Source organism: Eptatretus burgeri, chromosome 2 (assembly GCF_056783735.1).
Source record: "Eptatretus burgeri isolate ZD-2024b chromosome 2, Ebu_testis_v1, whole genome shotgun sequence".
Classification (NCBI taxonomy): Eukaryota; Metazoa; Chordata; class Myxini; order Myxiniformes; family Myxinidae; genus Eptatretus; species Eptatretus burgeri.
Window position 1 is genome coordinate 11,390,360 of NC_140962.1, and position 22,866 is coordinate 11,413,225.

The 22,866-nt window shown below is 44.2% G+C and overlaps 1 protein-coding gene and 1 long non-coding RNA gene across 8 annotated transcripts in view; one reads left to right on the forward strand and one right to left on the reverse strand.

Annotated features, from left to right (window-relative positions):
• The window catches only part of FERMT2 (FERM domain containing kindlin 2), a 175,464-nt gene extending 158,964 nt beyond the window's left edge, over window positions 1–16,500 (forward strand). For all 5 annotated transcript variants that reach the window (XM_085862897.1, XM_085862887.1, XM_085862872.1 and 2 more), the window contains 2 exons: window positions 13,512–13,653; window positions 13,905–16,500. In XM_085862897.1, coding sequence (XP_085719023.1) covers window positions 13,512–13,653; window positions 13,905–14,078 — 316 coding nt within the window. In that variant the 3' untranslated portion in view covers window positions 14,079–16,500. The remainder of the gene's footprint in view (window positions 1–13,511; window positions 13,654–13,904) is intronic.
• The window catches only part of LOC147031424 (uncharacterized), a 50,032-nt gene that overhangs the window by 24,571 nt on the left and 2,595 nt on the right, over window positions 1–22,866 (reverse strand). The window contains exon 3 of one of the 3 annotated variants that reach the window (XR_015053018.1): window positions 10,226–10,288. The exons of the other annotated variants lie outside the window; for them this stretch is intronic. This is a non-coding gene — a long non-coding RNA (uncharacterized LOC147031424). The remainder of the gene's footprint in view (window positions 1–10,225; window positions 10,289–22,866) is intronic. 3 annotated transcript variants of the gene reach the window in all.

The window sequence follows — 22,866 nt, forward strand, 5'->3', positions numbered from 1 at the left end:
TGTGTGCACGATATCTCAAAAAGTTGTGGATGGGTTGGGTGTGTGACAAGGACAAGCTGATTCGGTTTTGGTGAAGATCTGGATCCTGATCCGGCTATTAGAAATTTTTTAAGTGATTCTTCACCATTGAGAGAGAGCGTGCTAAACAGATATATAGCACGATATCTTAAAAAGTTGTTGATGGATTTGGACGAAACTTGGTGGACTTGTTGGGTATGTGGCAAGGAGGAATTGATTCGAATTTTGGTGAGGATCTGGATCTGGATACGAGAATTATTTAATTTTTAAAGTGATTCTTTACCATTGAGAGATGGGACCAAAAACAATATATAGCATGTTTCAATAATGTATTGTGAATGATATGTTCTCATGGATCAGGCATTACGTGGTGGAGGTATGCGCTCTACCGAGTGCCCTCGTAATTTAATTTTGCATTCCTAACAGCTATCATGGGATAAAGGTGATGTTGTGACCCTTAAACACGACCTTTTGGCATGAATTGAGATTGTTCTGCCATACAGATTGAAATCCATGGTTGTCAGGTTGATTCTCCTTGAACATGGCTAGAAGTGTTTAAAGCACTTTTTTTTTTCTTTCGAAATAAAAGGTGTAGAAAATGCAAGAAATGAAGCATGTCGTACAAATGATGATGTTCCTTTCAAATATGTTACACTCAGGAATTTGTTGACATGACTTCCATTCAACTGAGCTAATCGTGCACAAGGTAAACGCACGAGCCAACCTGCCCGTGTTCAGGCATTGGAATGTGTTTGTGTTGGACCTCCAGCTCACTATGCCAACACACTCGTATTCATAAATAGTTTTACATTTGAATTGTGTTCCTTGAAATAGAAAGCACAGATGGGGCGAAACAGGAATATGGGACAGGCACAGGGTTCATCACTTTTCTTTAAGTCTCCATATGTTGGTAAACAAGAGGTTATGTGCTCAGGATTCTTTTCTTTTTTTTTGATGGAGGTAAAATGTATTTTATTGATACAATATCTATTGGCTTATGGTTGCATGAGGTGGCACAGGGTAAAAAAAGGCAATGAACCGACAGTTGGGCTGCATATGGACAAAGCAAGGGAATGAAAAAAACAGGAAAAGAGGAGGGGAGGAAGCTCAGTAATGTGCAAACCCCTCAAGGGGGTTTGACTGGAGGTAAAAGTTGTCATGGTGAAATAAGCAAGAAAAATACAGACCTAGTTCACAGTTCATTAGATGGTTTTTTTTCCAAACAAAACGTAATTTTTCCCCCCTTTTTAGTTTGGCAAAAACAGCCACCTGTGCACTGTTCAGAGATGTGTGTAAATTGCCGGCCACCATTCCTACACTGCAGGCAGTCGGCTTTCATGCCATGTAGAGACCGGAGACATAGTTCTTGCACACCGTGCAGGAAGTGAACAGCCAACTATAACACCATGTAGAGATCAAGGACAGGCAGCCAACTCGAACACCATGGAGAGATTAAGGACAGGCAGCCAGCTCTACCACCATGCGAGGAGTGAGGTCAGACATATGGTATTGCAGCAAAGTCATCCAAGCTATCATCAGCAGTTCTATCCAGCATCATTTAGAAACTAACAATAGGTACTATAACCTAACAATAGGTACTTCATCGGTGCTCTGTTCAGGTTGTGTCAATCATTCTGCACTATATCTTGTCACAACACAAATCCAAGCATAAACACGAGAGCTAAATGCCAGGTAAATCATCAATAAACTTCACGCTGTGAACCATACCACCTCCACGTTCCATTTCATCTCAAGAGAGACAACTTCCTGGCTTGGCCTGATTGATATCAGCCTTTGATAAAAGTTTTCTTCAGGCTAAATACCTGGTGTTGGCTTAATGCTTAGGGTAAGGGGCTTTGGATCCTAAGGTCCTGAGTTCAAATCCCGCTCAGCTGTTGAATTAACACCAGGTGGGGTTAACTCGGCCTGTCATCCTTCCGAGGTTGGCAAAATGAGTGCCAGCATGCTGGTATCCTGTGTCGGAGTGGCAACCCGTCCAGGAGACTGCTTAAGCAGCACCAACGCTCTGCACAGAGTATGGTCCCAATCTCCTCCTAAATGCCAGCAAGGTATGAGAGTCACCTTTGATATCAAGGCAGCATTCATTCATTCATTCATTCTTGTATAGGGAGCCTTTGTCGAGATAAGATCAGTGGGAATCAAAGGGACTATCTTCCATTGACCGGAATCATACTTGATACGTATGAAGAGCGTATAGCTCTAGATGTTGCCTTGAGCAGTGTTTTGGGGGCAACGGGCTTCAGTTGCTTCATGCATGATCTCTCCATCATGAGGTTGGCTTTGGGGGGTGTTTGCTGAAGATATCTGTAAGTGCTCAGCACGATATTCATAACCCCTGTAATTCATGAAACAGTTGCCTGCCTGCAGTGAGATCTTAACAATATTCTGTTTTGCGTTTCGGTAAGGGACAAGTAATGTACTTTCGCACCAGAGAATTGTAAGGGAATGACGGTCTCGATTAAACAAGAGAGATTGTAGCCAGATGCCCCTGGCTTTCAACAATACCACCATCGCACATTCCTCCGTGCTCAACATCCCTTGGGTTATCACTGACCAGAAGCTCAACTGGCCAACCACATCAAGACCACAGCTGTAAAAACAGGACAGAAGCTTGACAGTGTGATAAGTGGCTTGCTTCTTGACCCCCTCAAGACCTCTCCAAATCATCTACAAGACTCAGGTCAGAAATGTGATCGAGTATTCGCCGCTTACCTCGATAGGATTATTACCAACGCCACCTCTGTGCTATTATTGCCAACTTACTCGTATGGTTGTTTGTCCATGCTTTATCCTTTTACATGCCGAGCATCCAGGAAGGAAGCAGCAAATACCATTTCAAAAGTCTTTGGTATGACTTGGCAAGGGTTCAAACGGCCGACCTCCCAGACTCAGAGCGGACGTTCCAACCATTACACCACCGAGGCTGGTAAAAAAATAAATCATCAATAAACTTCACGCTGTGAACCATACCACCTCCACGTTCCATTTCATTTCAAGAGAGACAACTTCCTGGCTTGGCCTGATTGATATCAGCCTTTGAAAAAAAAGTTTTCTTCAGTCTAAAGAGCCATCTACACATTCTGTAAACAAAAAAACGAGGCGTACTTTCAACGATACGCACGCTTGAGTCTCAAATACTCCTTTCCCTTTCATCCTTTTACTCCAATCTCTCAAACTCCATTCCATCCTCTTTCAGCAATTTCCCTGGAGATGAGTTCCCATCTGTATTTACCCTCCTCCTTCTTTCATATCCTTCATCCTCACCCCCCTTTTCTCAAATGTATCCCCCCCCCTTTTTTTTTTGCGTGCATCATATTTAGATGGCCCGTAATGACATGCAAGAGGTGAAAGCAACATTGTTTTCTTTTATTATGATAATTATTATTATTATTTTCCATAATCTTTGTCTTTCTCTTTTGCACATTTATTTTTTCCATTTCTAGTCCACACCCTTTCCTCTTTTATTTCTCTTCCCCTACCCCTCTCCCTCCAAGCTTTCCATCACCATTGCCTACAGTCTGGATTTCTCTCAAATATCAGACATCTGGAGCCTGTTCCTCCCACTGGCTTGAGGGTTAGCCGGCTTGTCCAATCAGGAAAAATGGAAGGCACTGACTCCTTGTGGAAGGCAAAAAACCAGTGTTGCACATCCTGTAAGGAATTTGTGAGCTTGTGAAGCTTTAGAGGGTTAAAAGGAAAAATTTGAAACAAGGCCACACACATTTTCAGTACTTTCCTTAGCCGGCTTTGTTTGAATTACGAGTGTGTGTCCATAACTTTTTGAGATATCGTGTGATATATCGCTTTTAGGCCTATCACTCTGGTGAAGAATCACTTATAGAATTATAATACAGATCCGGATCCAAGTCTTCACCAAAATCTGATCCAACAAATTTCATCTGAATCCGTCCGCAAATTTTTGAGATATCCTGCTCACAGACAGGCAGACGACAAGCAGACAGGGGTGAAAACATAACCTCCGTCCACCTTTGGTGGTGTAACTAATAAATCTAATTATCACAGAACACTGCCGACCAATTATGCATGCATACATTATCAAAGGTATTGGGAAAGCACACCCAAACATGAACCCTTTCAGCCTGCATTACAGCACTGCGAAGCAGCACGTGCCGTATAAAGTTTTTCTCATTGTGACGTTTTGGACAATGCTGCACCGTTGGGATTGATGCGATACGTTGATGCATCCATCAGCATCACAAAGCACCATACCATTCTATCGTCTGTTAGCAATTGTCTTGAGGACAACAATGATGATAATTATCTGCAGTGATCAGCAGCGAGCCCCACTAAAAGGCCGACAAAGCCAATCTAGGACATCTTGGAATGCAGTTTGAAGGACTTAACAGCCCACATCCACCAATGAACGTGCACCTGCTCTGAAAGAGGAATGATGCAATGCATTGAGCCTGATATCTGCCAGCATTTGTTACAAAGCTCTCATCATCGTGGCACTCGACGAGAAATTCAATAAATGTTTGTGAATCAATAACTCTGGACATGTTTCCCGAGCTGTCTCAATATTATTTGGAATGCCGTGTGGATTAGGAGGACAAATGTAGGATTTCCTGCTGTACGTGATAACTGCTTTTGCGTCCGATTGCTTTAATTGAACACCATCAATTTGTTTTTGTTTTAGACAAATCGATGTCATTCAATTGTGTAACATTTACAATGATTGGATTATTTGTGGAGTTGGTAAGTGTTTCATCAAACATGTGCATCTGAGTATTGGTGACCAACACTATGAAAGCAAGTTCTCTAGTGTGTGTGTGTGTGTGTGTGTGTGTGTGTGTGTGTGTGTGTGTGTGTGTGTGTGTGTGTGTGTGTGTGTGTGTGTGTGTGTGTGTGTGTGTGTGTGTGTGTGTGTGTGTGTGTGTGTGTGTGTGTGTGTGTGTGTGTGTGTGTATATATATATATATGTATATATATATATATATATATATATATATATATATATATATATATATATATATATATATATATATATTGTTGCGGTTTTCGCGCCCGCCGGCGTGCGACGGCCACGTAACTCGAATCGCGGCACGTCGCCCACCGGACGGACAATCCAGTCGTGACCCTCTCGGACTAACGCCGGGAACCAGTCACGGGTGGACCTTTCGGTCTCACCGCGATCGAGCCAATCAGCCCCCGCGTGGGATAGGGTTGCTCGCCAAATTCGAACTACCTAAGTACCCACGCGGAGGGTAGACCGGGCGATCGCACCTCGCCGCAGGTCGACTTCGGACACGGGCCACTTAAGCGACCCGTTCCGTACTATCAGAATAACCGAGCGGTGTTATCGTCGACCTCGACGGTTCGATTAATTATCGGGCGTATTCAGCCCACTACCAACCCTTTACGTGAAGCAAGATGGGGATTCAATGGAGGAAAAGACGAAGCGAAGCGGGAAACAGTTCAACAATAAAGCACATTTATTCGCGACGAACGGAAAGCACACAAATACAATTCCACCAAATGCACACAAAAAAAGAAAACACAATTCCATTTACACAAAAAGCAAACATAAAAGTGAAAACACAGTGCAGAGCTAATTCCGACTACCGAGCACACGGCAACACTTATACAATTCTACTTCACAGACGGCGCCGACAACACATACCCAAAACCAAGGAAAAGAAATACCCTCAAGAATGAGGTAGGCCTGGGGCCGAGACCAGGTCGGGCCTACCCGTCTGGTGATGAGACGCGGAGCGGCGATGGCCCCGCAACCCGCGGGCCTCGTGGACAGTGCCTGGCAGGGGGGTGGGAACGGGGCCCCCTTGGTCGCACTATCTCAGCGCGGGGGGAACAGGAGGGGGTTGCTGATGCTCGGGGTATGGAGGATCTTTATTATGTGCGACGAGCGTCTCCACCTCGGCCAGGTCGCGCTGCCGGCCTCCCTCGGGCGCGCAGCTCCTTGCACGACGCGAGCACCCTTCGTCCGACTCGCCGCCTCTCCACAGCTCGTCCCCTCCGTTCCGACTCTCCTTCGCCTCGTTCCGACCTTTACGACTCCCTTCTTCCTCGTTCCGACTTCTTACTACTCCCTTCTTCCTCGTTCCGACTTCTTACTACTCCCTTCTTCCTCGTTCCGACTTCTTACTCCTCTTTTTACTGACGAACACCGTCCTTTTATCCCCCCGTAACTTCGCCTTTGACCCCCTCCCTTTGACCTTTCAACTCGCTCCCCATTGGCCCGACAAAAAGTGGGCGTGAAGGCTTTTTGATCCACAAATTTGCATATATCGATCGCCCTCGGGGCGGGGCCACCCGCCCCTCGCTCACCGATTGGACGGCAAAAAGTGGGCGTGTGTCGTTTTGGATCCGTTTTTGAAGCAGAAAATCCGTGATTTTGTACACGCTGTTCAACGTGCGCCCTACACGAGTCCAGCATCGGTGCCCATGAGTGGCGCGAGACGACGGCGATGCGATGGTGGCGAGTTGTGACGGTAAAGGTCGTGGCGGTTGTGGTGAAGCGGTGGTTGTGGTCGGTGGTTGATGTTGTGGTTGTGATGGTGGCGATTGGTCCAAAATAAAGATAGTAAAAGAAAAACGGCTATCCTGAAGAGTCGCAGCACGTGTAAATGACATGTATTCCCACTAGACAACGGGTTTGGGCCTAACTACACATGCACTTACCGAGATACCTCACCTAAGGGACCTGAATGGTGGTTTGCGAATCTGGTAACCACAACAATATATATATACATACATGTCTTTGTAGTTGTTGAGGAACTCTGGGAAGGGTTCGAAACAACGTAGCGCTTACCTTGTGTAGGTCTTCTTGGGTTGCTTTATACAACTTCTTCGGCTGGAGGAGTGTGGGAGGGGTCAATTATATATTTTTTATTTATTTATTTACATATATATTATATACGTGTGTGTGTGTTTGGTTCTAAAATAATTTTAAGTTGCAATGCATCATGCATTTAATCTGAAACAACTGCACCATAGTTTTGTTCATTTGAGCGCAACACAGGAAGAGGCCATGAGGCCCATCAAGCCTGTGCAGCGGTTGCTTGTGCATTCTCTATTATTAAGTGCTGAGTATCAAGCAAGGAATCAGTGCATACCATTTTTAGTCTTTGGCGTGACTCGGCCGGGGTTCTGACCGCCAACCTCACAGAGTCAGAGCGGATGCCATAACACCACCGAGTCGAGTTATTTAATAAATTTTACCTTTTCATCCTTGTTCCAGATATATAAAATAATTACATCTGGATAAAAGTTTTTGTTTTTTTTTTTAACAGAGAATTTTGATGTTGTCAGCAGAGTGATTGTTTTATAAATAATATTCCTAAATTATTTCCATGCTTCCAGAATCTTTATGTTGGTGCAATGTGCCTGCTTTGTGTCTTTGGCTCGTTATAGCTTAGGTCTTGTTTCCCTCGATGATGGCTCAGTAATGGAAAACAGACCGAGTACTGAGACTGAGAAACAGCAGACTGCTCATGGCGTGAGTGTGCTTTGCAGCGATGCACCTCGTATGAATTCGCAATCGCTCTGGGATTCATCTTTTGCTTACAAAAATCAATGGTGGCCATCAAAAGCCAACCCAGTTTGTCAATTCTGACAAATTTGCCAAAATAATTTGCCAATTCTGGCAAATTTGCCAAAATAATTTGCCAATTTAACAAATTATTGAGCATCCCAGGAATTACATTTGCTATAGAGATTATCTGATGTCTTTATATGCGCTGTTTTAATAACAGTGAAACTCGGGGCCAGATTCATGGCACGGTAGACTGGGGCCTCCACAATATGGGGGCCTCCACAATATGGGGGCTTCCACAAAACGGTTTTTGAAAAAAAAAAAAGTTTTTTATCGTAGTGTTAAAGGACCAATGCAACAGCTGTTCTAGCACCTGGCTTGATGAGAAATGAGAGCGAAAATAAACGATAAAATTTGATGGTCTATTTACAATGCTGAGTCAACGTCAGCATTCACTCCCTGGTTGCACCACAAAGTTACGGTAATTGCAGATATTCCAAAAGGAAATAAAATCAAACATCAAGAATAGGCTTCGCACAACCACGACACAGGAATGGCTCTCCTATCTCACACTCATGAGTGGAGAATATGGCATTTTGCGTGGGGTGGTCTTCGACGAGCCCATCGATGACTTTGATAGTTGCAAGACTTGCAAGGTGCTGAGTCAAATTGACAGTACGGTGTACTATCATGAAAATTGTAATTGCTGTTGCTTTTGGCATATGTACACTGCAATAATTGCAGTGTTCTTGTCTCAGTTTCAAGCTTCTGGGTCTCACTATCTGTCATGATCTTTCCTGGGAAAGCCACATTTCCAACCTGGTCTCCAAAGCCAGTCGCCGACTGGGAATCCTCCGTCGTGTAAAGTCGTCCCTCGGCCCACCTGAGCTCCTGACCATATACAAAGCAGTCGTCCGCAGCCTGATGGAGTACTGCTCTTCCCTCTGGGCTGGTGCTCCTGACTCTCATCTTTCTCGGGTTCACGCTGTGGAAACGAAGGCATTTCGGATCATTGGTATCTCCCACGATGAGGCTGAGTGTTTGGGCATCTCACTTTCTCACCGCAGGCAGCTCGGTGGTCTTTCTCTCTTCTACAGTCTCCTCTCCGGTCTCGCCCCCCCCCCCACTGCTGTGTCTGTGATTTGTCCCCACCATATTTCCGCAGGGCGCTCAAGGTCCACCAACAACCCCCTTCTGGTGAAACTACCAAAATCACGAATCATTGCTCACCTTCACTCTTTCTTTCCTCTTTTTCCCTGGCTTTGGAATAAACTCCCTCACTCTGTTCAATCCCATCCTTCCCTCCAGCCCTTCAAAACAGCTGTTCACCACCACCTCTTATCACCCCATCCAAATCCTTGATCTTTTCTACCCCCGTTAATCCACCCCAAACCCACCTCCTTCAAATTTCCTGCTTTCCTTCCTGAAATTCCATGTAATGTCCATCTTGTATACCTCGTGTTCCCTGCCCCATCCCTCTCCCTTCCACAGATCTCCTAATGCCTCTGTTCCCCACCGTTTTGTCCTTCCCACTCCCGCCCCTCTTGTCTCATACCCCCCTCGCTGTGCATTGTGTGTTAGCTCTCGTACGAGCCTCGACAAAGTATACAAAAAAAAAGTTGTCTGTTATGCTCTTGGTCTGCTATATCTGCAGGCATATGTTCTGAAATACAGCACTTAATACTTGCAGATTTTTGTGCTAAATGATAAAAAGTCATGTTGTGCTGTGAAGTCCAAATTGTCCTATGTGAGGAGGAGTGAGAACTATTGTGATGGGATCATAGGATGACCAGTCAATCACTGTCCAGAGGCCTCCACAGTCCTAAATCCGGCGCTGGTGAAACTACATTTATGGTCGCTGTGTTGTCCAAGATCCTTTGTTAGTAATGGGGTTTGCTCTGAAAACAGTCATCAGATTTCAATGTATTAAATAGAGGTCGTGTTTGGCCGGCTGTCTCACCTGCTATTCAGCGAGTACACCAACGTTGGCAAAGTTTGGAATGTTGGGCCCAGGTATATGTGCTTGCTGGGTGGCACTTTGTCTTGAAAGTTAAATGTACTCTTTTGAAAAAAGTAGACTCTTAGACCATTGCCCTTGCCAAATTCCAACTTGTATTGATATATTATTTTCACAGCAAAGGGCACTGCACCAGCAGTTTCACCATTAATGATGCAACCGGCAGACAAAACACATAGCTTGAATCCAAGCCAGTTGTATATAATGTACTGTATTTTACACCACGCTCAACAGATTAACAAACTTTTCCAAAGATCCTGCTTTCCCCCTCATCTCCAATAATTATCTGTTATACATGTATGCAATTATCCCAAAGGATTATGTCGTTGCAATAATGCTACCTTCACAGGAACAAATCCATTTGCTCTATAATAATGTTGCGGATCCGGGGTTTGAGGCTTGCCACGAGGGGAAGCACTCGGGTCCCCTCCCGAACGCCCATTTTGCGTTCTGAGGTATGCAACGTACGCCGAGCACAGGTAACTCTGCGTTCCAGTGGGTTGCTAGGCAATCATGACCACCAATTTGTACTGCCAATCCTGCAGGGTTACCCTTCCTCATGTGATACATTACATGTGGACGGCTGCACCAAGTGGGGTCTCGTGCCCTCAATGCGTACTATCAGGTGCAGCCGAGCAGAGCTGCCAAGTACTCACCGGCTAATAAGAGCCAATTAGTGCGGTCGAACTTCCCGGCTAATCATGTGCGTGCGGCCCATGCTGGAACAATGGAGGAAAAGACAGAATGGGGTGGGGACATTTATAATACAAGCAATTTATTTACAAAGCAAGGGCGAGAAAAGGTCATGTGGCACAATAAAGGATTTTATTACAAAAGCAATATGTACAGCAGGGAAAGCAAGGATTCATGGACAAAAAAAATGCAATTATTCACAAAAGCAGACACAGTGCAGAGCTAACCTGATGCAAACTTCTTCAACCTTATCTTACGTTAACATTGCAGACGCCATCAGACACATACCCGAGGAAATCAGAGAGCAAAGAAAGATGAGAGAAAGTACGAGGTGTAAACGACCTCTTTGTACCTGGTGCAGTCAATGGGCCAACACAACCCAGTCGGTTATTGGGGGGAGGAGGGACGAAAACTGGGGGTGTCTATGGTACGTGAGTGAGGAGGTGCAAAATGAGGTGTAATGAAGTGCAAATGCAATGCAGAGGAGGAACAGTGAAGAGGTGCACATCTGCAGTTGCTCTTTTAGTTTTTGTGCATCTATAGCAGACAAGACAGTCGATTGGATAGACAGAACGTGTGAGAAGACAACTTAAAGTGGCGCGTGAGAAAGTTTTTATGTACAGTATGTTTATTGATTCTATTATCGGTCTGCCGTCCCGCCCGCTCAGCACTCCTCCTTTCCCCTCACGCTGTTGTCCAGGAGGTCTGGACCATCCTCGCACAGAAGTAGCCGCCTCACACCCGGGAGAAGACCCTCCGACTTCTCTTGGACACGTAGCAGGGAGGTTGATTAGCTTGAGGACAGACCGAGACTCTGGAATATAGATTGCGTGTTGTAGACTGAGTAACGAATGATCCTGTCACAGCTACTTTATCGAGGCTGTGCGATGGAGGAGCCAAGAAGTGGGTCAAAATGATCTGGAGGCATTTCCCAGTGCTCCCATTGGTGTGCAGATGCCTCCCCAAGAAGTAGCCCTGCCCCACGAGGGTCCGAAGCCGAAAATGACCTCATTCACTGCTGAACATGGCTGGTGTTGGCTTAATGGTTAGGGTGGTGGGCTTGGGATCCTAGGATCCTGAGTTCAAATCCCACTCGGATGTTGAATTATAACCAGGTGGGGTTGACTCTGCCTGTCATCCTTCTGAGGTCGGCAAAATGAGCACCAGCTTGCTGGTATCCTGTGTCGGAGTGGCTACCCGTCCAGGATTGTGCCCAATAGCCAAGGAGACTGCTTAGGCAGCACCAATGCTCTGCACAGAATATGGTCCCGATGGATGGATGGATGGACCACTGAACTCGGCAATATGATGGAGCTCCAAGATTAACACGGGGTGTGGGTTTTTAAGAGCGCTCTCCGGCCATGATTATGCAGTCGCTATTTAGGGCTCCAAATGAGGGTCGCGAATTAGGGGAGAGCCAGGGCTACCCAGAGGACGTTGAATGGATCCCAACACATACTTGTGCTCCGAGCTATGTGCCAATCTGTTTCGACCTCAAGCATCCGTCATGGTGGATAATGTCCTTTGTTCCCCGACATCCCTAAAAGGACAGTGGTGAGCGTCCGGGATGCCGATCGCGGTCGTGGTGCTTCACCGCAGCCGTGGCGAGGTGGGGTAAACGATTGGGAGGTTGAGCGTAGGTTATTGTGGGGATTTTTAGGAATGCGTTGTGGTGGTTGTATGAACGTTGTAGCATTGTGGTTCGAGTAAGGAGAAGGTTGAAATGAAATGTCTGTTGGGGAATGGCACCGCAGTTTGAACAGGGTTCTGGCAGCATATACTAATTAGGCTGTTGCCTAAGGTCTGGTCTGTTCTGTTCAGAGGTCTGGTCTGTGGCGTGCGTGTCAGTGTGAAGGAGAGGTCATGTGTGTAAAGTAAAGTAAATCAAATAAAGGAATAGCAAATGGAATTAAAGACCGAACTAAAAGCCCTCTCAACACATTTTGTCCCATCAACCCACGAGACATAAGGGAAGGGCTATCTAAAATGGATACTAATTAAATAACTGTTTCGGGACCGCTATATGTTGTGTGTATTTGCCTTAAGGAGCGGCGGTTTTGCAGAATCGCAACAATAATAAAGGAGTAACTTGAAAATTAAATTTTTTTTTCATGTAAACGAATGTAGGAATTGTGTGCCAAATAGTATGTAAACAAGGTTGGGATGGTCACAAGAAATCATCATGTGAAAAGATCCCGACATCTTTCTGTGAACAATGGTTGTTCCCCGTCTATTCCTGCATCCATTTGCAATGATAGTGTTTGTTATGTTGATGGTATCCATGTATGAATTTGACCAGTGAAATGTTGAACACACACACACACACGCACGCACGCACGCACGCACGCACGCACGCACGCACGCACGCACGCACACACACACACACACACAACACACACACACACACACACACACACACACACACACACCTCCTTTTAGTAATAGATGATAACATAACAATCGTTACTGGTTGTTCATTTGCACGAACAACCTTTGTTCAAAGAGAGATGTCGGGATGGTTTCACATGATAATTTATTGTGACCATCCCTACCTTGTTTACATACTTTTTGGCATGCCATCTCAACATCCTTTTAGATTAAAAAAAAAATGGTGATGATTACTCGTTTCTGCACTCTTTATTCCACCCGTGTAGCGGGAGACGGGGTTTCGCAATTGTGCGAGCGCGTGAGTGAGTGAGTGTCAAATGATGATGGAGTGGCTTTGTCTTGACACCTTAAAAAAAAAAACATTCATGCTTTGACACACGGCTGGAAATGACCTGCAAATTGAGTATAAAATGGCTGTCCTTTGCCAGAGTTGGAGTATCAGCTTGTAAAGTAGTGAAGTTTCATGGACCACAAATTAAACTGGATGTTAAGTCTGCTCTCTCCTGTTTGTTTCAAATTGGTGGAGTCGGACTTAATACAAATTCTTGATTGGCTGTGCTTCTGAGCAACGGATAATCCCAAACACTTTAACCTAATGCCAAGTACATGCATATAGGATAATGACATTGGACAAATCAGCATCGTGTACGGAACTTGAACCTGACATTCCAGCATCACGAGTCATGTCCTGAGATGAACACCAAGCAGACCAGCCCAAAGACCTGGCTTGTTTGGTGTTCCTATTTGAGATGGCCTATTTTGTGTTCCCATCTGTTCTTATCTGAAACACCAAACAGAATTGGCTTGATCCTGTCATCTCTGTTTCCACCTTTCCCCAAACCACCCTTTTGTCGCATGCAGGTTTAAAAATTGCAAAAAGGACGAGCTCCTTGGCGTTGCCTACAATCGCATTATCCGAATGGATTTGCACACAGGTGATGCTACCAAGACCTATCGTTTCAGCAACATGAAGCAGTGGAATGTCAACTGGGAGGTTCGGCAGGTACGAGCAGATTCGGAAGGTAGACTGGTGATGAGCCGATGTGGTAGTGGAACGATTGTAGTTTTGGGTGGTGGAGAAGTCGTTGCGATGCAGGCGTTAACGAAAAGGTTGAAGTAATGCTTGTGATATTTGAAAAGAATGATAGTGATGCTGGTGATCAAGCGGTAGTTGCATCGAAGAAAGCAATTGTAAGTGACGGCTGAAAGTTTGCAATGGAGAGCAATGTTTTATCGAAGGTGACCTCATTCCAGGTAACTGTGGACTTCGACAACAACCTGCAGATTGCTTTCAACTGCATCGACGTCAACTGCAAAGTGGTTCACGAGTTTATCGGTGGTTACATATTCCTGTCAACGCGCGCCAAGGATCACAACGAGACGCTCGATGAAGACCTCTTCCACAAGCTGACGAGTGGCTGGGTGTGAAGTCCAGGTGCAGCACGATCGGTGCTGCCTGGTGAAACAGCCGAACCGAGTTTGCATCACTTCTTCCTGGTTATCAGTCACCGTTGTTTCTTGTCCGCCTAATTGCCTTTCCTCATGTTTTTTTTTTTTAAATATATATATATATATATAATTATGACTACCCATTATCTTCCCCTCCATCTCTCTCCCATCCTCTGTCTTGATTCGCTTATCGTCGGTCATCGTAGACCATTTAATACTGCCAATACCATTTTGTATTAGTAATTTGTGAAATTTCAGATGGGGGACATATTTCTCCTTTCTCTCTGTGACCTCATTCTCTTGCTAGCCAAAATGATGAGAATATGTGCCATTGTCCTCCTGAAGATTTATGGCCCATATCTGGTGCATCTGTTTCGAGAAATCTTAAAGAATTGCATTCATATGAAGCTTTAGAGCAGGGGATAGTGGTGTCATGACGGTAAAGCCTCTCATTACAGAGAGGGCTTGGTGCTGTCTGTTTGGGTTTTTTGTTTGATAAAGTAAATTCCTAAGGTTGGATGTAACTTGGCAGATCATGAAATCTATCTTTTTGCCATCTGTAATGATTTGTTAGCCTCCATTTGTGGGAGTAATTCATAAGTCAAGTTAGTTAACTGTAACTTCGGGAAGTTTCGATAAATGTCATCCAGGAATCTGGAGTGGTGGTAAGAACCGTCATTCACTTGCTCGTTACACTCTTAAAATGGAGAGAGTCCATGAAATGCACCAGTAGCAGGACACGGCCGGAAGACACTCGCTCTTTTATGGGTTTTTTTTTTTATATATTTTTCCCACCAAGACACGCCGGGTACGAATCTTTCTCCTGTGGAACATGCTTTCCCATCCCTCTTATACACTCGGTGCGGTTTCGCTTTTCAGTTCCTTTGGCTTTCCGTCGAAACACGAAACGGAACTCTAAGGAAAATCCAAAGAGAATATCTGAATCTTTCTTGTTTTGTGAAAACCTCACATTGAAAGAAATGTAATGGATGGATCTCCTTGGAGTTTAAAAGCAAGAGAATATCGATTGGCTGGAGGTAAATGTACTCACACGGGAGGTCCCTTTTGCCTCTTGGCTTAGCTTTCCCCGGGAGAAGAAACATGCTCATTTTCCACGACATTTATGGCCCAATGACGGTGCTTGCAAGTGACATAACACTAACAGCACCGACAGCCTTACAAGGTTCTGGTCTGTGCCGTGCCAAGCACAGGCCGACTCCGTCAGCCTTCCTTTTGTTCCCGCAGTACGTAATGCTTTCTCATCTGCATCGATACCAAAGAGTCTGCCTTAGGTCAAAGTAATGCCTTCGATTCCACGCAGTCCCACGTCCTCGATAGTTCGAAAACCTCCCTGCCGGGTCTGCTGTCAAGTTACATGAGCGGTGGAGATGCCTAAACGAATACACTACCGATGACTTTGTACTAATTTGCCATATATATTTTAAAATGAATGAGTTGTGGAGTTTACGATAAACAAATAGATGCTGCCAGAACTGTAATGTTTCTCATATTGGCAACCAATGTGTGCAAACCAACCATTCGTCATGCAACTGTGTTTACGATGAGGTCTGCAGTGCGGAGCGAGACCAAGAGCTCCAGGAATGTACCAGTATCTGTTATTTTAACAAGGCCTTACGGTTGTTATAGCCAAGCGGTCGTTGCTTGTGTTGGTCTTTGTGTATGTTTTGTCCGCTCTGTTCCATCTACCAAGCATGGATTTTGTTGCCATTTGGTTCCTTGGGCTCAAATGTTTTCTTTCTCGGAGCATGTACTTGCACAAGCTCGGTTACCCTTTGTGCCTGTGGGTGAAAATCAGAGCCAGCTAAATCCAGTCCACAGCCAAATGGCAACTGACCTTGAGCTTTTTGGGTGGCATTAACTGTTACACTGTGCAGTAAAACTTGTAATTATGTTTGAGGTTTATGTAACGTAAACATACGTACATGTTATTTATACTCTAAATGCCTTATGTTGATGATGCAATGCTGTACTGCTGTACTATGACAACACAAATTGAATTTCATTGTGTTTTCAGGGTGTTTTCTTCCCCCCCCCCCCCAACCTCCCAACCTCCCCTTACTCAAAATACTTAAATTTCAAAATGCTAAACATGTAGTTTGCTTGGTTGAGCAAGCTGTGACTAATGTACAAAATTGGATAAACAACTTTTAATGATATAGATGTATAGCTATATTGGATGAAGGTGCTGCCATGTTCGCATGTCGTACTTAATGATCCATGAACTTGCCAGGGCCTTTTTGCTGGATGACGATGAAGGAAAAATGCTTTTTGTTCGCAGAATTACCTGTGCCTCTTGCCATTACACCAACAACCTTGTATTTTAATTTTTTTTATATAAAATTATAGGAATTGACAATAAACGTTTATTAATCAGCCCCATGATGACCAAGTGTCTCCATTTCCTCAATGCAATCAAAACTGTTGGTTTTTGTGATGCAGATTGTAAAAGGTAAATACATTGGTTATGCATTCCCACTGTTGCTGGTTAATTTTGAGTAATAGTTTTCCGTCAAAAAAAAAAAATAGCTAGCTCTTCCACGAGCCTCAACTATGGATATAAAGTAAAAGTTAAACATATTGATTGCCTGATCCCTGACAATAAATTTGTCTTCTGGCCTGGTAACTCAACTCTAGGCATGCTTCTGCTCCTCTCTCAGCAATGGTTGGAGACCCTCAATCTCAAACAAGAGGTTAGGACGTTCTCCCTGCATATACTTTGGGTATTCGACACTGTCTGGCATCCTGCTGTGCTTGCCAAGCTCTCTGCTTGTGGCATAGCAGATCACCATTAATCCTGGATTTCTGACTTCTTCCACTCATGTGCAGTCAATGTGTTGCCATCAATGGGACCCTCTCCAACTCTCCCTCCATGTGGTGGGTGGAGTTCCTCAAGGCAGTGTTTTAGGCCCAAGTCATGTTCCTCATCTATATTAATAACCTCGCTGATGTTTTGGAAACACATCTCTTCCTTTTTGCAGACAACTCCACATCGTGTCATACTGTACCCAATCCTTTTGTGAGGCAAACAATGCTGTGCCTCTGCTGATCTGGAAATGATTAGACACCGGTCTGATAAATGGAACATGTCCTTCAATCCTGGGAAATCTGACAATCTCACCCGATCATTTTGGACCACCATCTATTTCCTTGGTCATCGTCCACTTGGACGATGGGCCGTCCATTTGTATTGTTTAAAAAAAATTAAATTAAGCTTTTAAAATTAAGCCAAAATTTTGAATTCAAGCTTTCCAACTTATCCGGTGTTTGAAGCTCGAAATATTTTGGAGAAAATTTCCAGGGAAATTGTATATTTTATTTCTCATTCTTCTCGGACAACATTGCAACCCGATCGTCCAATTAAATCTCCGATTACGCAGGCTTCGTTAAAGCAGAGTGAATCATCCAATTCGAAGAGCTGCTTCAGGGAGGTATAGGATTATGCACGACCGAAACATAAAGCGGCAGCTACTGCTGCGACGCCTGTGATCGTCACCAACTCCAGATCTACAGCTGATGTGATGGCTGTGAAAAGCAATTTTGTTTCAAGTAAATCTTCCAATTGATGGCGTTCTGTAAATTGCCACAATTCTGAGGTTATCGAAATTGAACTCAGACCATTCAAAGACTTAGACGAGGTCCACGTTTTAGTAGTGTTGAGATTTGGCAAGATTTAGTCGCAAATCAGGCTCAAATAGCAAAGCGCTTTGTGCAAGATCATGGCCACACCACCATGACCGCAACTCGTCTACGGACATTGCAATGCCTAGAAATGATGGTTTTCATCAAAGAAGCTGCCAGTATTTTATCGATTCAGTGAAGCAGAAATGAGGTTTGGCCGCAAACAAGAAACAGGAAGCTGCATCTGTTGCAGGTAGGCCCGATTTTTACCTCCCCACCGAAGGTGGACGGAGCTTATGTCTTCACCCCTGTCTTTCTGGTTGTTTGTCCATTTGTTTGTCTGTCTGTGAACACGATATCTCAAAAATGTTGGAGATGGATTCGAACGAAGCACGGTGGAACGGTTGGGTGTATGACGAGGACGAATCGACTCGATTTTGGTTCCGGTCCGGATCCAGATCTGGCCTATTATTGGGATACAAAACGTAAACTGTTCAGCCTGGTGGAGATATGCGGACCGCAAGAACCATTTTCTGAAGGGATATGATGGGCAAGACCAATAATATATAATCTCACTGGAAGCGGTTCAATTTCTTGAACTTCTCGACCTCGTCATCAGCCATGACCCTTCGTGGGCCATCCACATAGTAAAGATGGCCTCCAAAGCTAGCCAAAGAGTGGACATTCTCCATCAATCCAAGTTTTTCCTTGGAAAAACAAGCTACTCACAGTCTGTAAGGCCTTTGTCCAGAGCTCAATGGAGTACTGCTTTCCACTGCAAGATGGTGACCCGGCATCACATGTGTTACTCCTGGATCATGTGGAATCTAAAGCTCTCAGTTATTGGAATCTCCTGTGATGAGTTCAAAGTTCAAGGTCGGTTGCTGTTCAAGGTCCCAATGGATGGAATAATCATTTTCTGTTGTGATCCTGGACCTTCCGCAATGAAACATATCCAGTTGTGGTGGACAATGAATGTTCTGATTTCAAAACAAAAGCCTGATACAGTACTCTCCCCTTGCCTAACAAGTAACAATGGGGTGTTTTATGTATGACTGGTTTGAAATGGCCCTCGATTGTGGCTCTCGATTGCTGAAATTTTAGAGCTGCTGATCTATCATGTTTCATGACCCTACCCATGAACCTACCCCTCCCCCTTACCCAATGTCAGCATTACCCCAGTACACCCCCTACATGACCTCCAATGTACAGGACAAGATGAAAGAGACCATGATCATGTGCTCCTTCAAGTGAAGATGAGCTTTCTGAGATTGAAATGTGATTATGATGCCAACCACATTACCATGCTCATGCATGATACCATTCAGTCGAATGGAGTATCCTGATTCTCTAAGTAACGGAGCTTCCACTACACACATATCATCCATGAGACATGTTTCATCCAAAGCATGAAGCAATATTGGGGTTAGTGTCATGGGCTGACAGATATATATATATATATATATATATATATATATATATATATATATATATATATATATATATATATATATATATATATATAATATTTTGTGAGAGTGGCCAAAGGGCTGTTACCCATTATATCCCACATGGTCACAAGGGAATGGATATTGGTTCTGAGTACTGCACTGTTGTGTGGACGACCAACCTATGGCAAGGGAAACACCAGGAATACAGATAGAGACTATGTCAGAACTTGGATCACGAAGATAAAGCTGTTTTATTGCTGGTTACTTGACGTAGAGCACAATAAATAGTGATTTAATGAACCGTGCATTTACAGCAAACGTTCACCTTGACAACAGTCTTGTACTTCCAAGTGCACTTTACCCCTATTATCTAATGTACTGCCCATGCACACACACCTTGGCCCTGTCATATGACAACTACAACTTTTCTCATACAGCTCATAACATTAGTCAACAGAACGCTTCAATGAAAGTTCTGATTTTTTTACTAATTGGGGCTCTTATAGATTAAACCCTCATCTTCTCTCTCTCTCTCTCTCTCTCTCTCTCTCTCTCTCTCTCTCTCTCTCTCTCTCTCTCTCTCTCTCTCTCTCTCTCTCTCTCTCACATCTGATCATGGTGTTGGCTTCACGGTTAAGGTAACTGGCTTAATATCTTAAGGTCTTGAGTTCGAGCCCCTGTTGGCTGTTGAACTAAAATCAAGTAGGGCTGATTCAGGTGGCCTGTACATCCTTCTGAGGTTGATAAAATGTGCGCAGGTGTACTGGTAACAGGGGGCTCTGCATCATTGTCACAGCCATGCCTCCATAAGATGATGCAACCAGCAGCCACAGGCTGCACACCATAGCTGCTCTGCCTGATCTCACCAGTACTCTGCACACCTTCGTCCCTCTTAAATCCATTGTGGAATGTCATGTACTGCCCTCTGCTGGTCTCGTCAGAGCTGGTGCATGAGCACACCACTGCATCCCTCCATCCAATGACATTAAAATATGAGTTTCTTTACAAGGAACTTCAATGCAGGAGGGCGGGAGGCCAGTCAAGATTGTGCAATGGCTGTCAACCTATAGTTTTGTCAGTGCTCTGTCCTTGAAAATGCTGAGTGTCAAGCACAGAAGCAGCACGTGTGGACCATTTTTGATGTCTTTACTGTGATTCGGCCAGGGTTTGAAACCCTGAACTCCCACACACACAGAGCAGACACACTCCAGCCATTATACCACCAACGAGTCTGATCGAAATAATGACTCATTACAGAAAGCCTCCCAAGACGAAAAGCGAGCACATGTGGTGCGGACATTCTTTTAGTCAAGGAAGAAGTTGAGGCTTCCACTGTTCTTCAACCACAAGTTACCAACATTACTCTAAACTTTCAAAGCACTGGGTGACATCTGGTTGACTCTGCCTGTCATCCTTCCGAGGTCGGCAAAATGAGTGCCAGCTTGCTGGTATCCTGTGTCGGAGTGGCAACCCGTCCAGGATTGTGTCCAATAGTCAAGGAGACTGCTTAGGCAGCACCAACGCTCTGCACAGAGTATGGTCCCAATTGATGGATGGATGGGTGACATCTGTGTTTAAGTAGTGTGTATATATATATATATATATATATATATATATATATATATATATATATATATATATATATATATATATATATATTGTCGTATCCACCCAGTCAAGACGGACCTAGATGGATGGCCAAACGGTTCTACCTTGGAGGCAAACACGTGTTCCTTGGAGATTATAGCGAGTCCAGGATGGAGGGTGGCAAGGACGCGTAGCAGAAGGAAGCACAAGGGTTTATACTCGAACCCACAACGAATAGACAGACGCAAGCAACTTTAATAAATAAGGGTTTAAATGAACATATATGAAATATCTATATTGGAAATAAATCAAAGCGTGATGTAATAAAAATAAATCAAAGCATAAGGTCATTAAACGCGAGGTAATTTAAAACCTAAAGTTGAGACGTCTCCACACACAGTTACAAAAACAGACAAGGGGAAAGATAAAATAAAGGAAAATCCTTCCCTTTATTCTGGCACTTAGCTGGATGTCCGGAGATGATCGTTGAGGAGTTTGGGGTTAGAACCGTGTCGGCCTGCATGGGAAACCGCACCCAAAATGGCGCCAAGCCCCTCTCTGCATGGGAAACGTACATGGTAATTTGTGCGATGGTATTCAACACCAAGGCTCACCAACCGCCGTGCAGCTTCTCACGAACGACAATGCCGACCCCGCTCCTCTCTTCGCACCAGGTCCGCTCACAACGATGGCCTACCTTCCTCCTCGAACACACACCGGGATAACGCCGAGTTATTGCTGAGGGAGGCACTCCTCTTTTTCTCTTCTCCTTTCCTCAGAAACCTACATGCTTCACGACTCAGCCGAACAGTAATGGCTCGCATCTTGATCCAGCACACAGGCAAATTCACACAGCAGGAACATGAAAATCACGTCGCCTTCTTAACCACGTTGAGGAGGGAACAGCCAGCAAGACCTTCTGTCTCCATTGTGCACCTCACACAACTCTCTGCTCTCTGATCATGTTCCCTTCTCTCACGTCACACCGACCAATCCCATTCCTCGGGGCATTGTCTGCCAGTTGTTGTTAAAGCGTTGTTCCTTTTTATAGGCCGCTTTGTAAATGCAAAAACGTAGGAAAAGGTCATTGGGGGCAATCACATGCTGGGAGAAATTTGCCTTAAACCATACCTAATTAACACAGCACCACCCCGCATGTGGTGACGTAGCAATTTTAACCTGACGGTTTTCCCGACTTAATTTACATCGAGATGTCTCCTGCTCATCGACGGACCATGCTACACTATATAATCCTTCCTTTACACTGAAGTTCCTCCATCTACCTCACAAACACAAGATATATATATATATATATATATATATATATATATATATATATATATATATATATATATATATATATATATATACTGCTCAGGTTCGATAAATATTGTAAACCTCGCATGAGATTTCAGTTTTTATAAATCAGTTTAAGGATTCGAGTTTTCACAGCATCTTATTGACCATCCCATTGGCCTCGGGCATTTAAGAGTCAACCACGAAGTATGAATTGGTATCGTGTCTGGAGCCAACCAGGAAAGTCAAGCAGAACAACTACTCCCTGGAGGTCATTACTGAGCCAGCAGTGTGATTATCAACATTCTTATAACAACATGGGGGTACTTCACCTGGAACTAGCTTGGGTTCCAAAATATTCGGATACAGATCGTGAAGGGCAGGTGTCCAGAAATTGATGTGTGTAAGACATTGATAACTATTTTCTCCTGTTGAAGCAAAGTTCGAAAGAGTCATATATAAAATTGTTTTCATCAAGTCGCTGTAATGACTCCAGTCAAGTTATTCCGCGTACATTTTATTAACAATACAATTGAGAACAAGAAAAAGAACAACCAGAGATTGCAGACCCTCAGCAGAACTTGTTTTGTGTGGTGTTTGTGTTGCTTTGTGTGGTGTGTTTGGTGTACTGGTGTGTTACATAATTAATAATAGACATAATTAGAACTGTCACTTTGTAACTGCTCGCAGTGATGATGGCTACTAAGACGTCCCAATTTGTTGCAACAACCAGGAGGAACCTGGATACGATTTGGGTTTCAGCTGCTCTTCCTCTACACTCAAACGCATCCAGG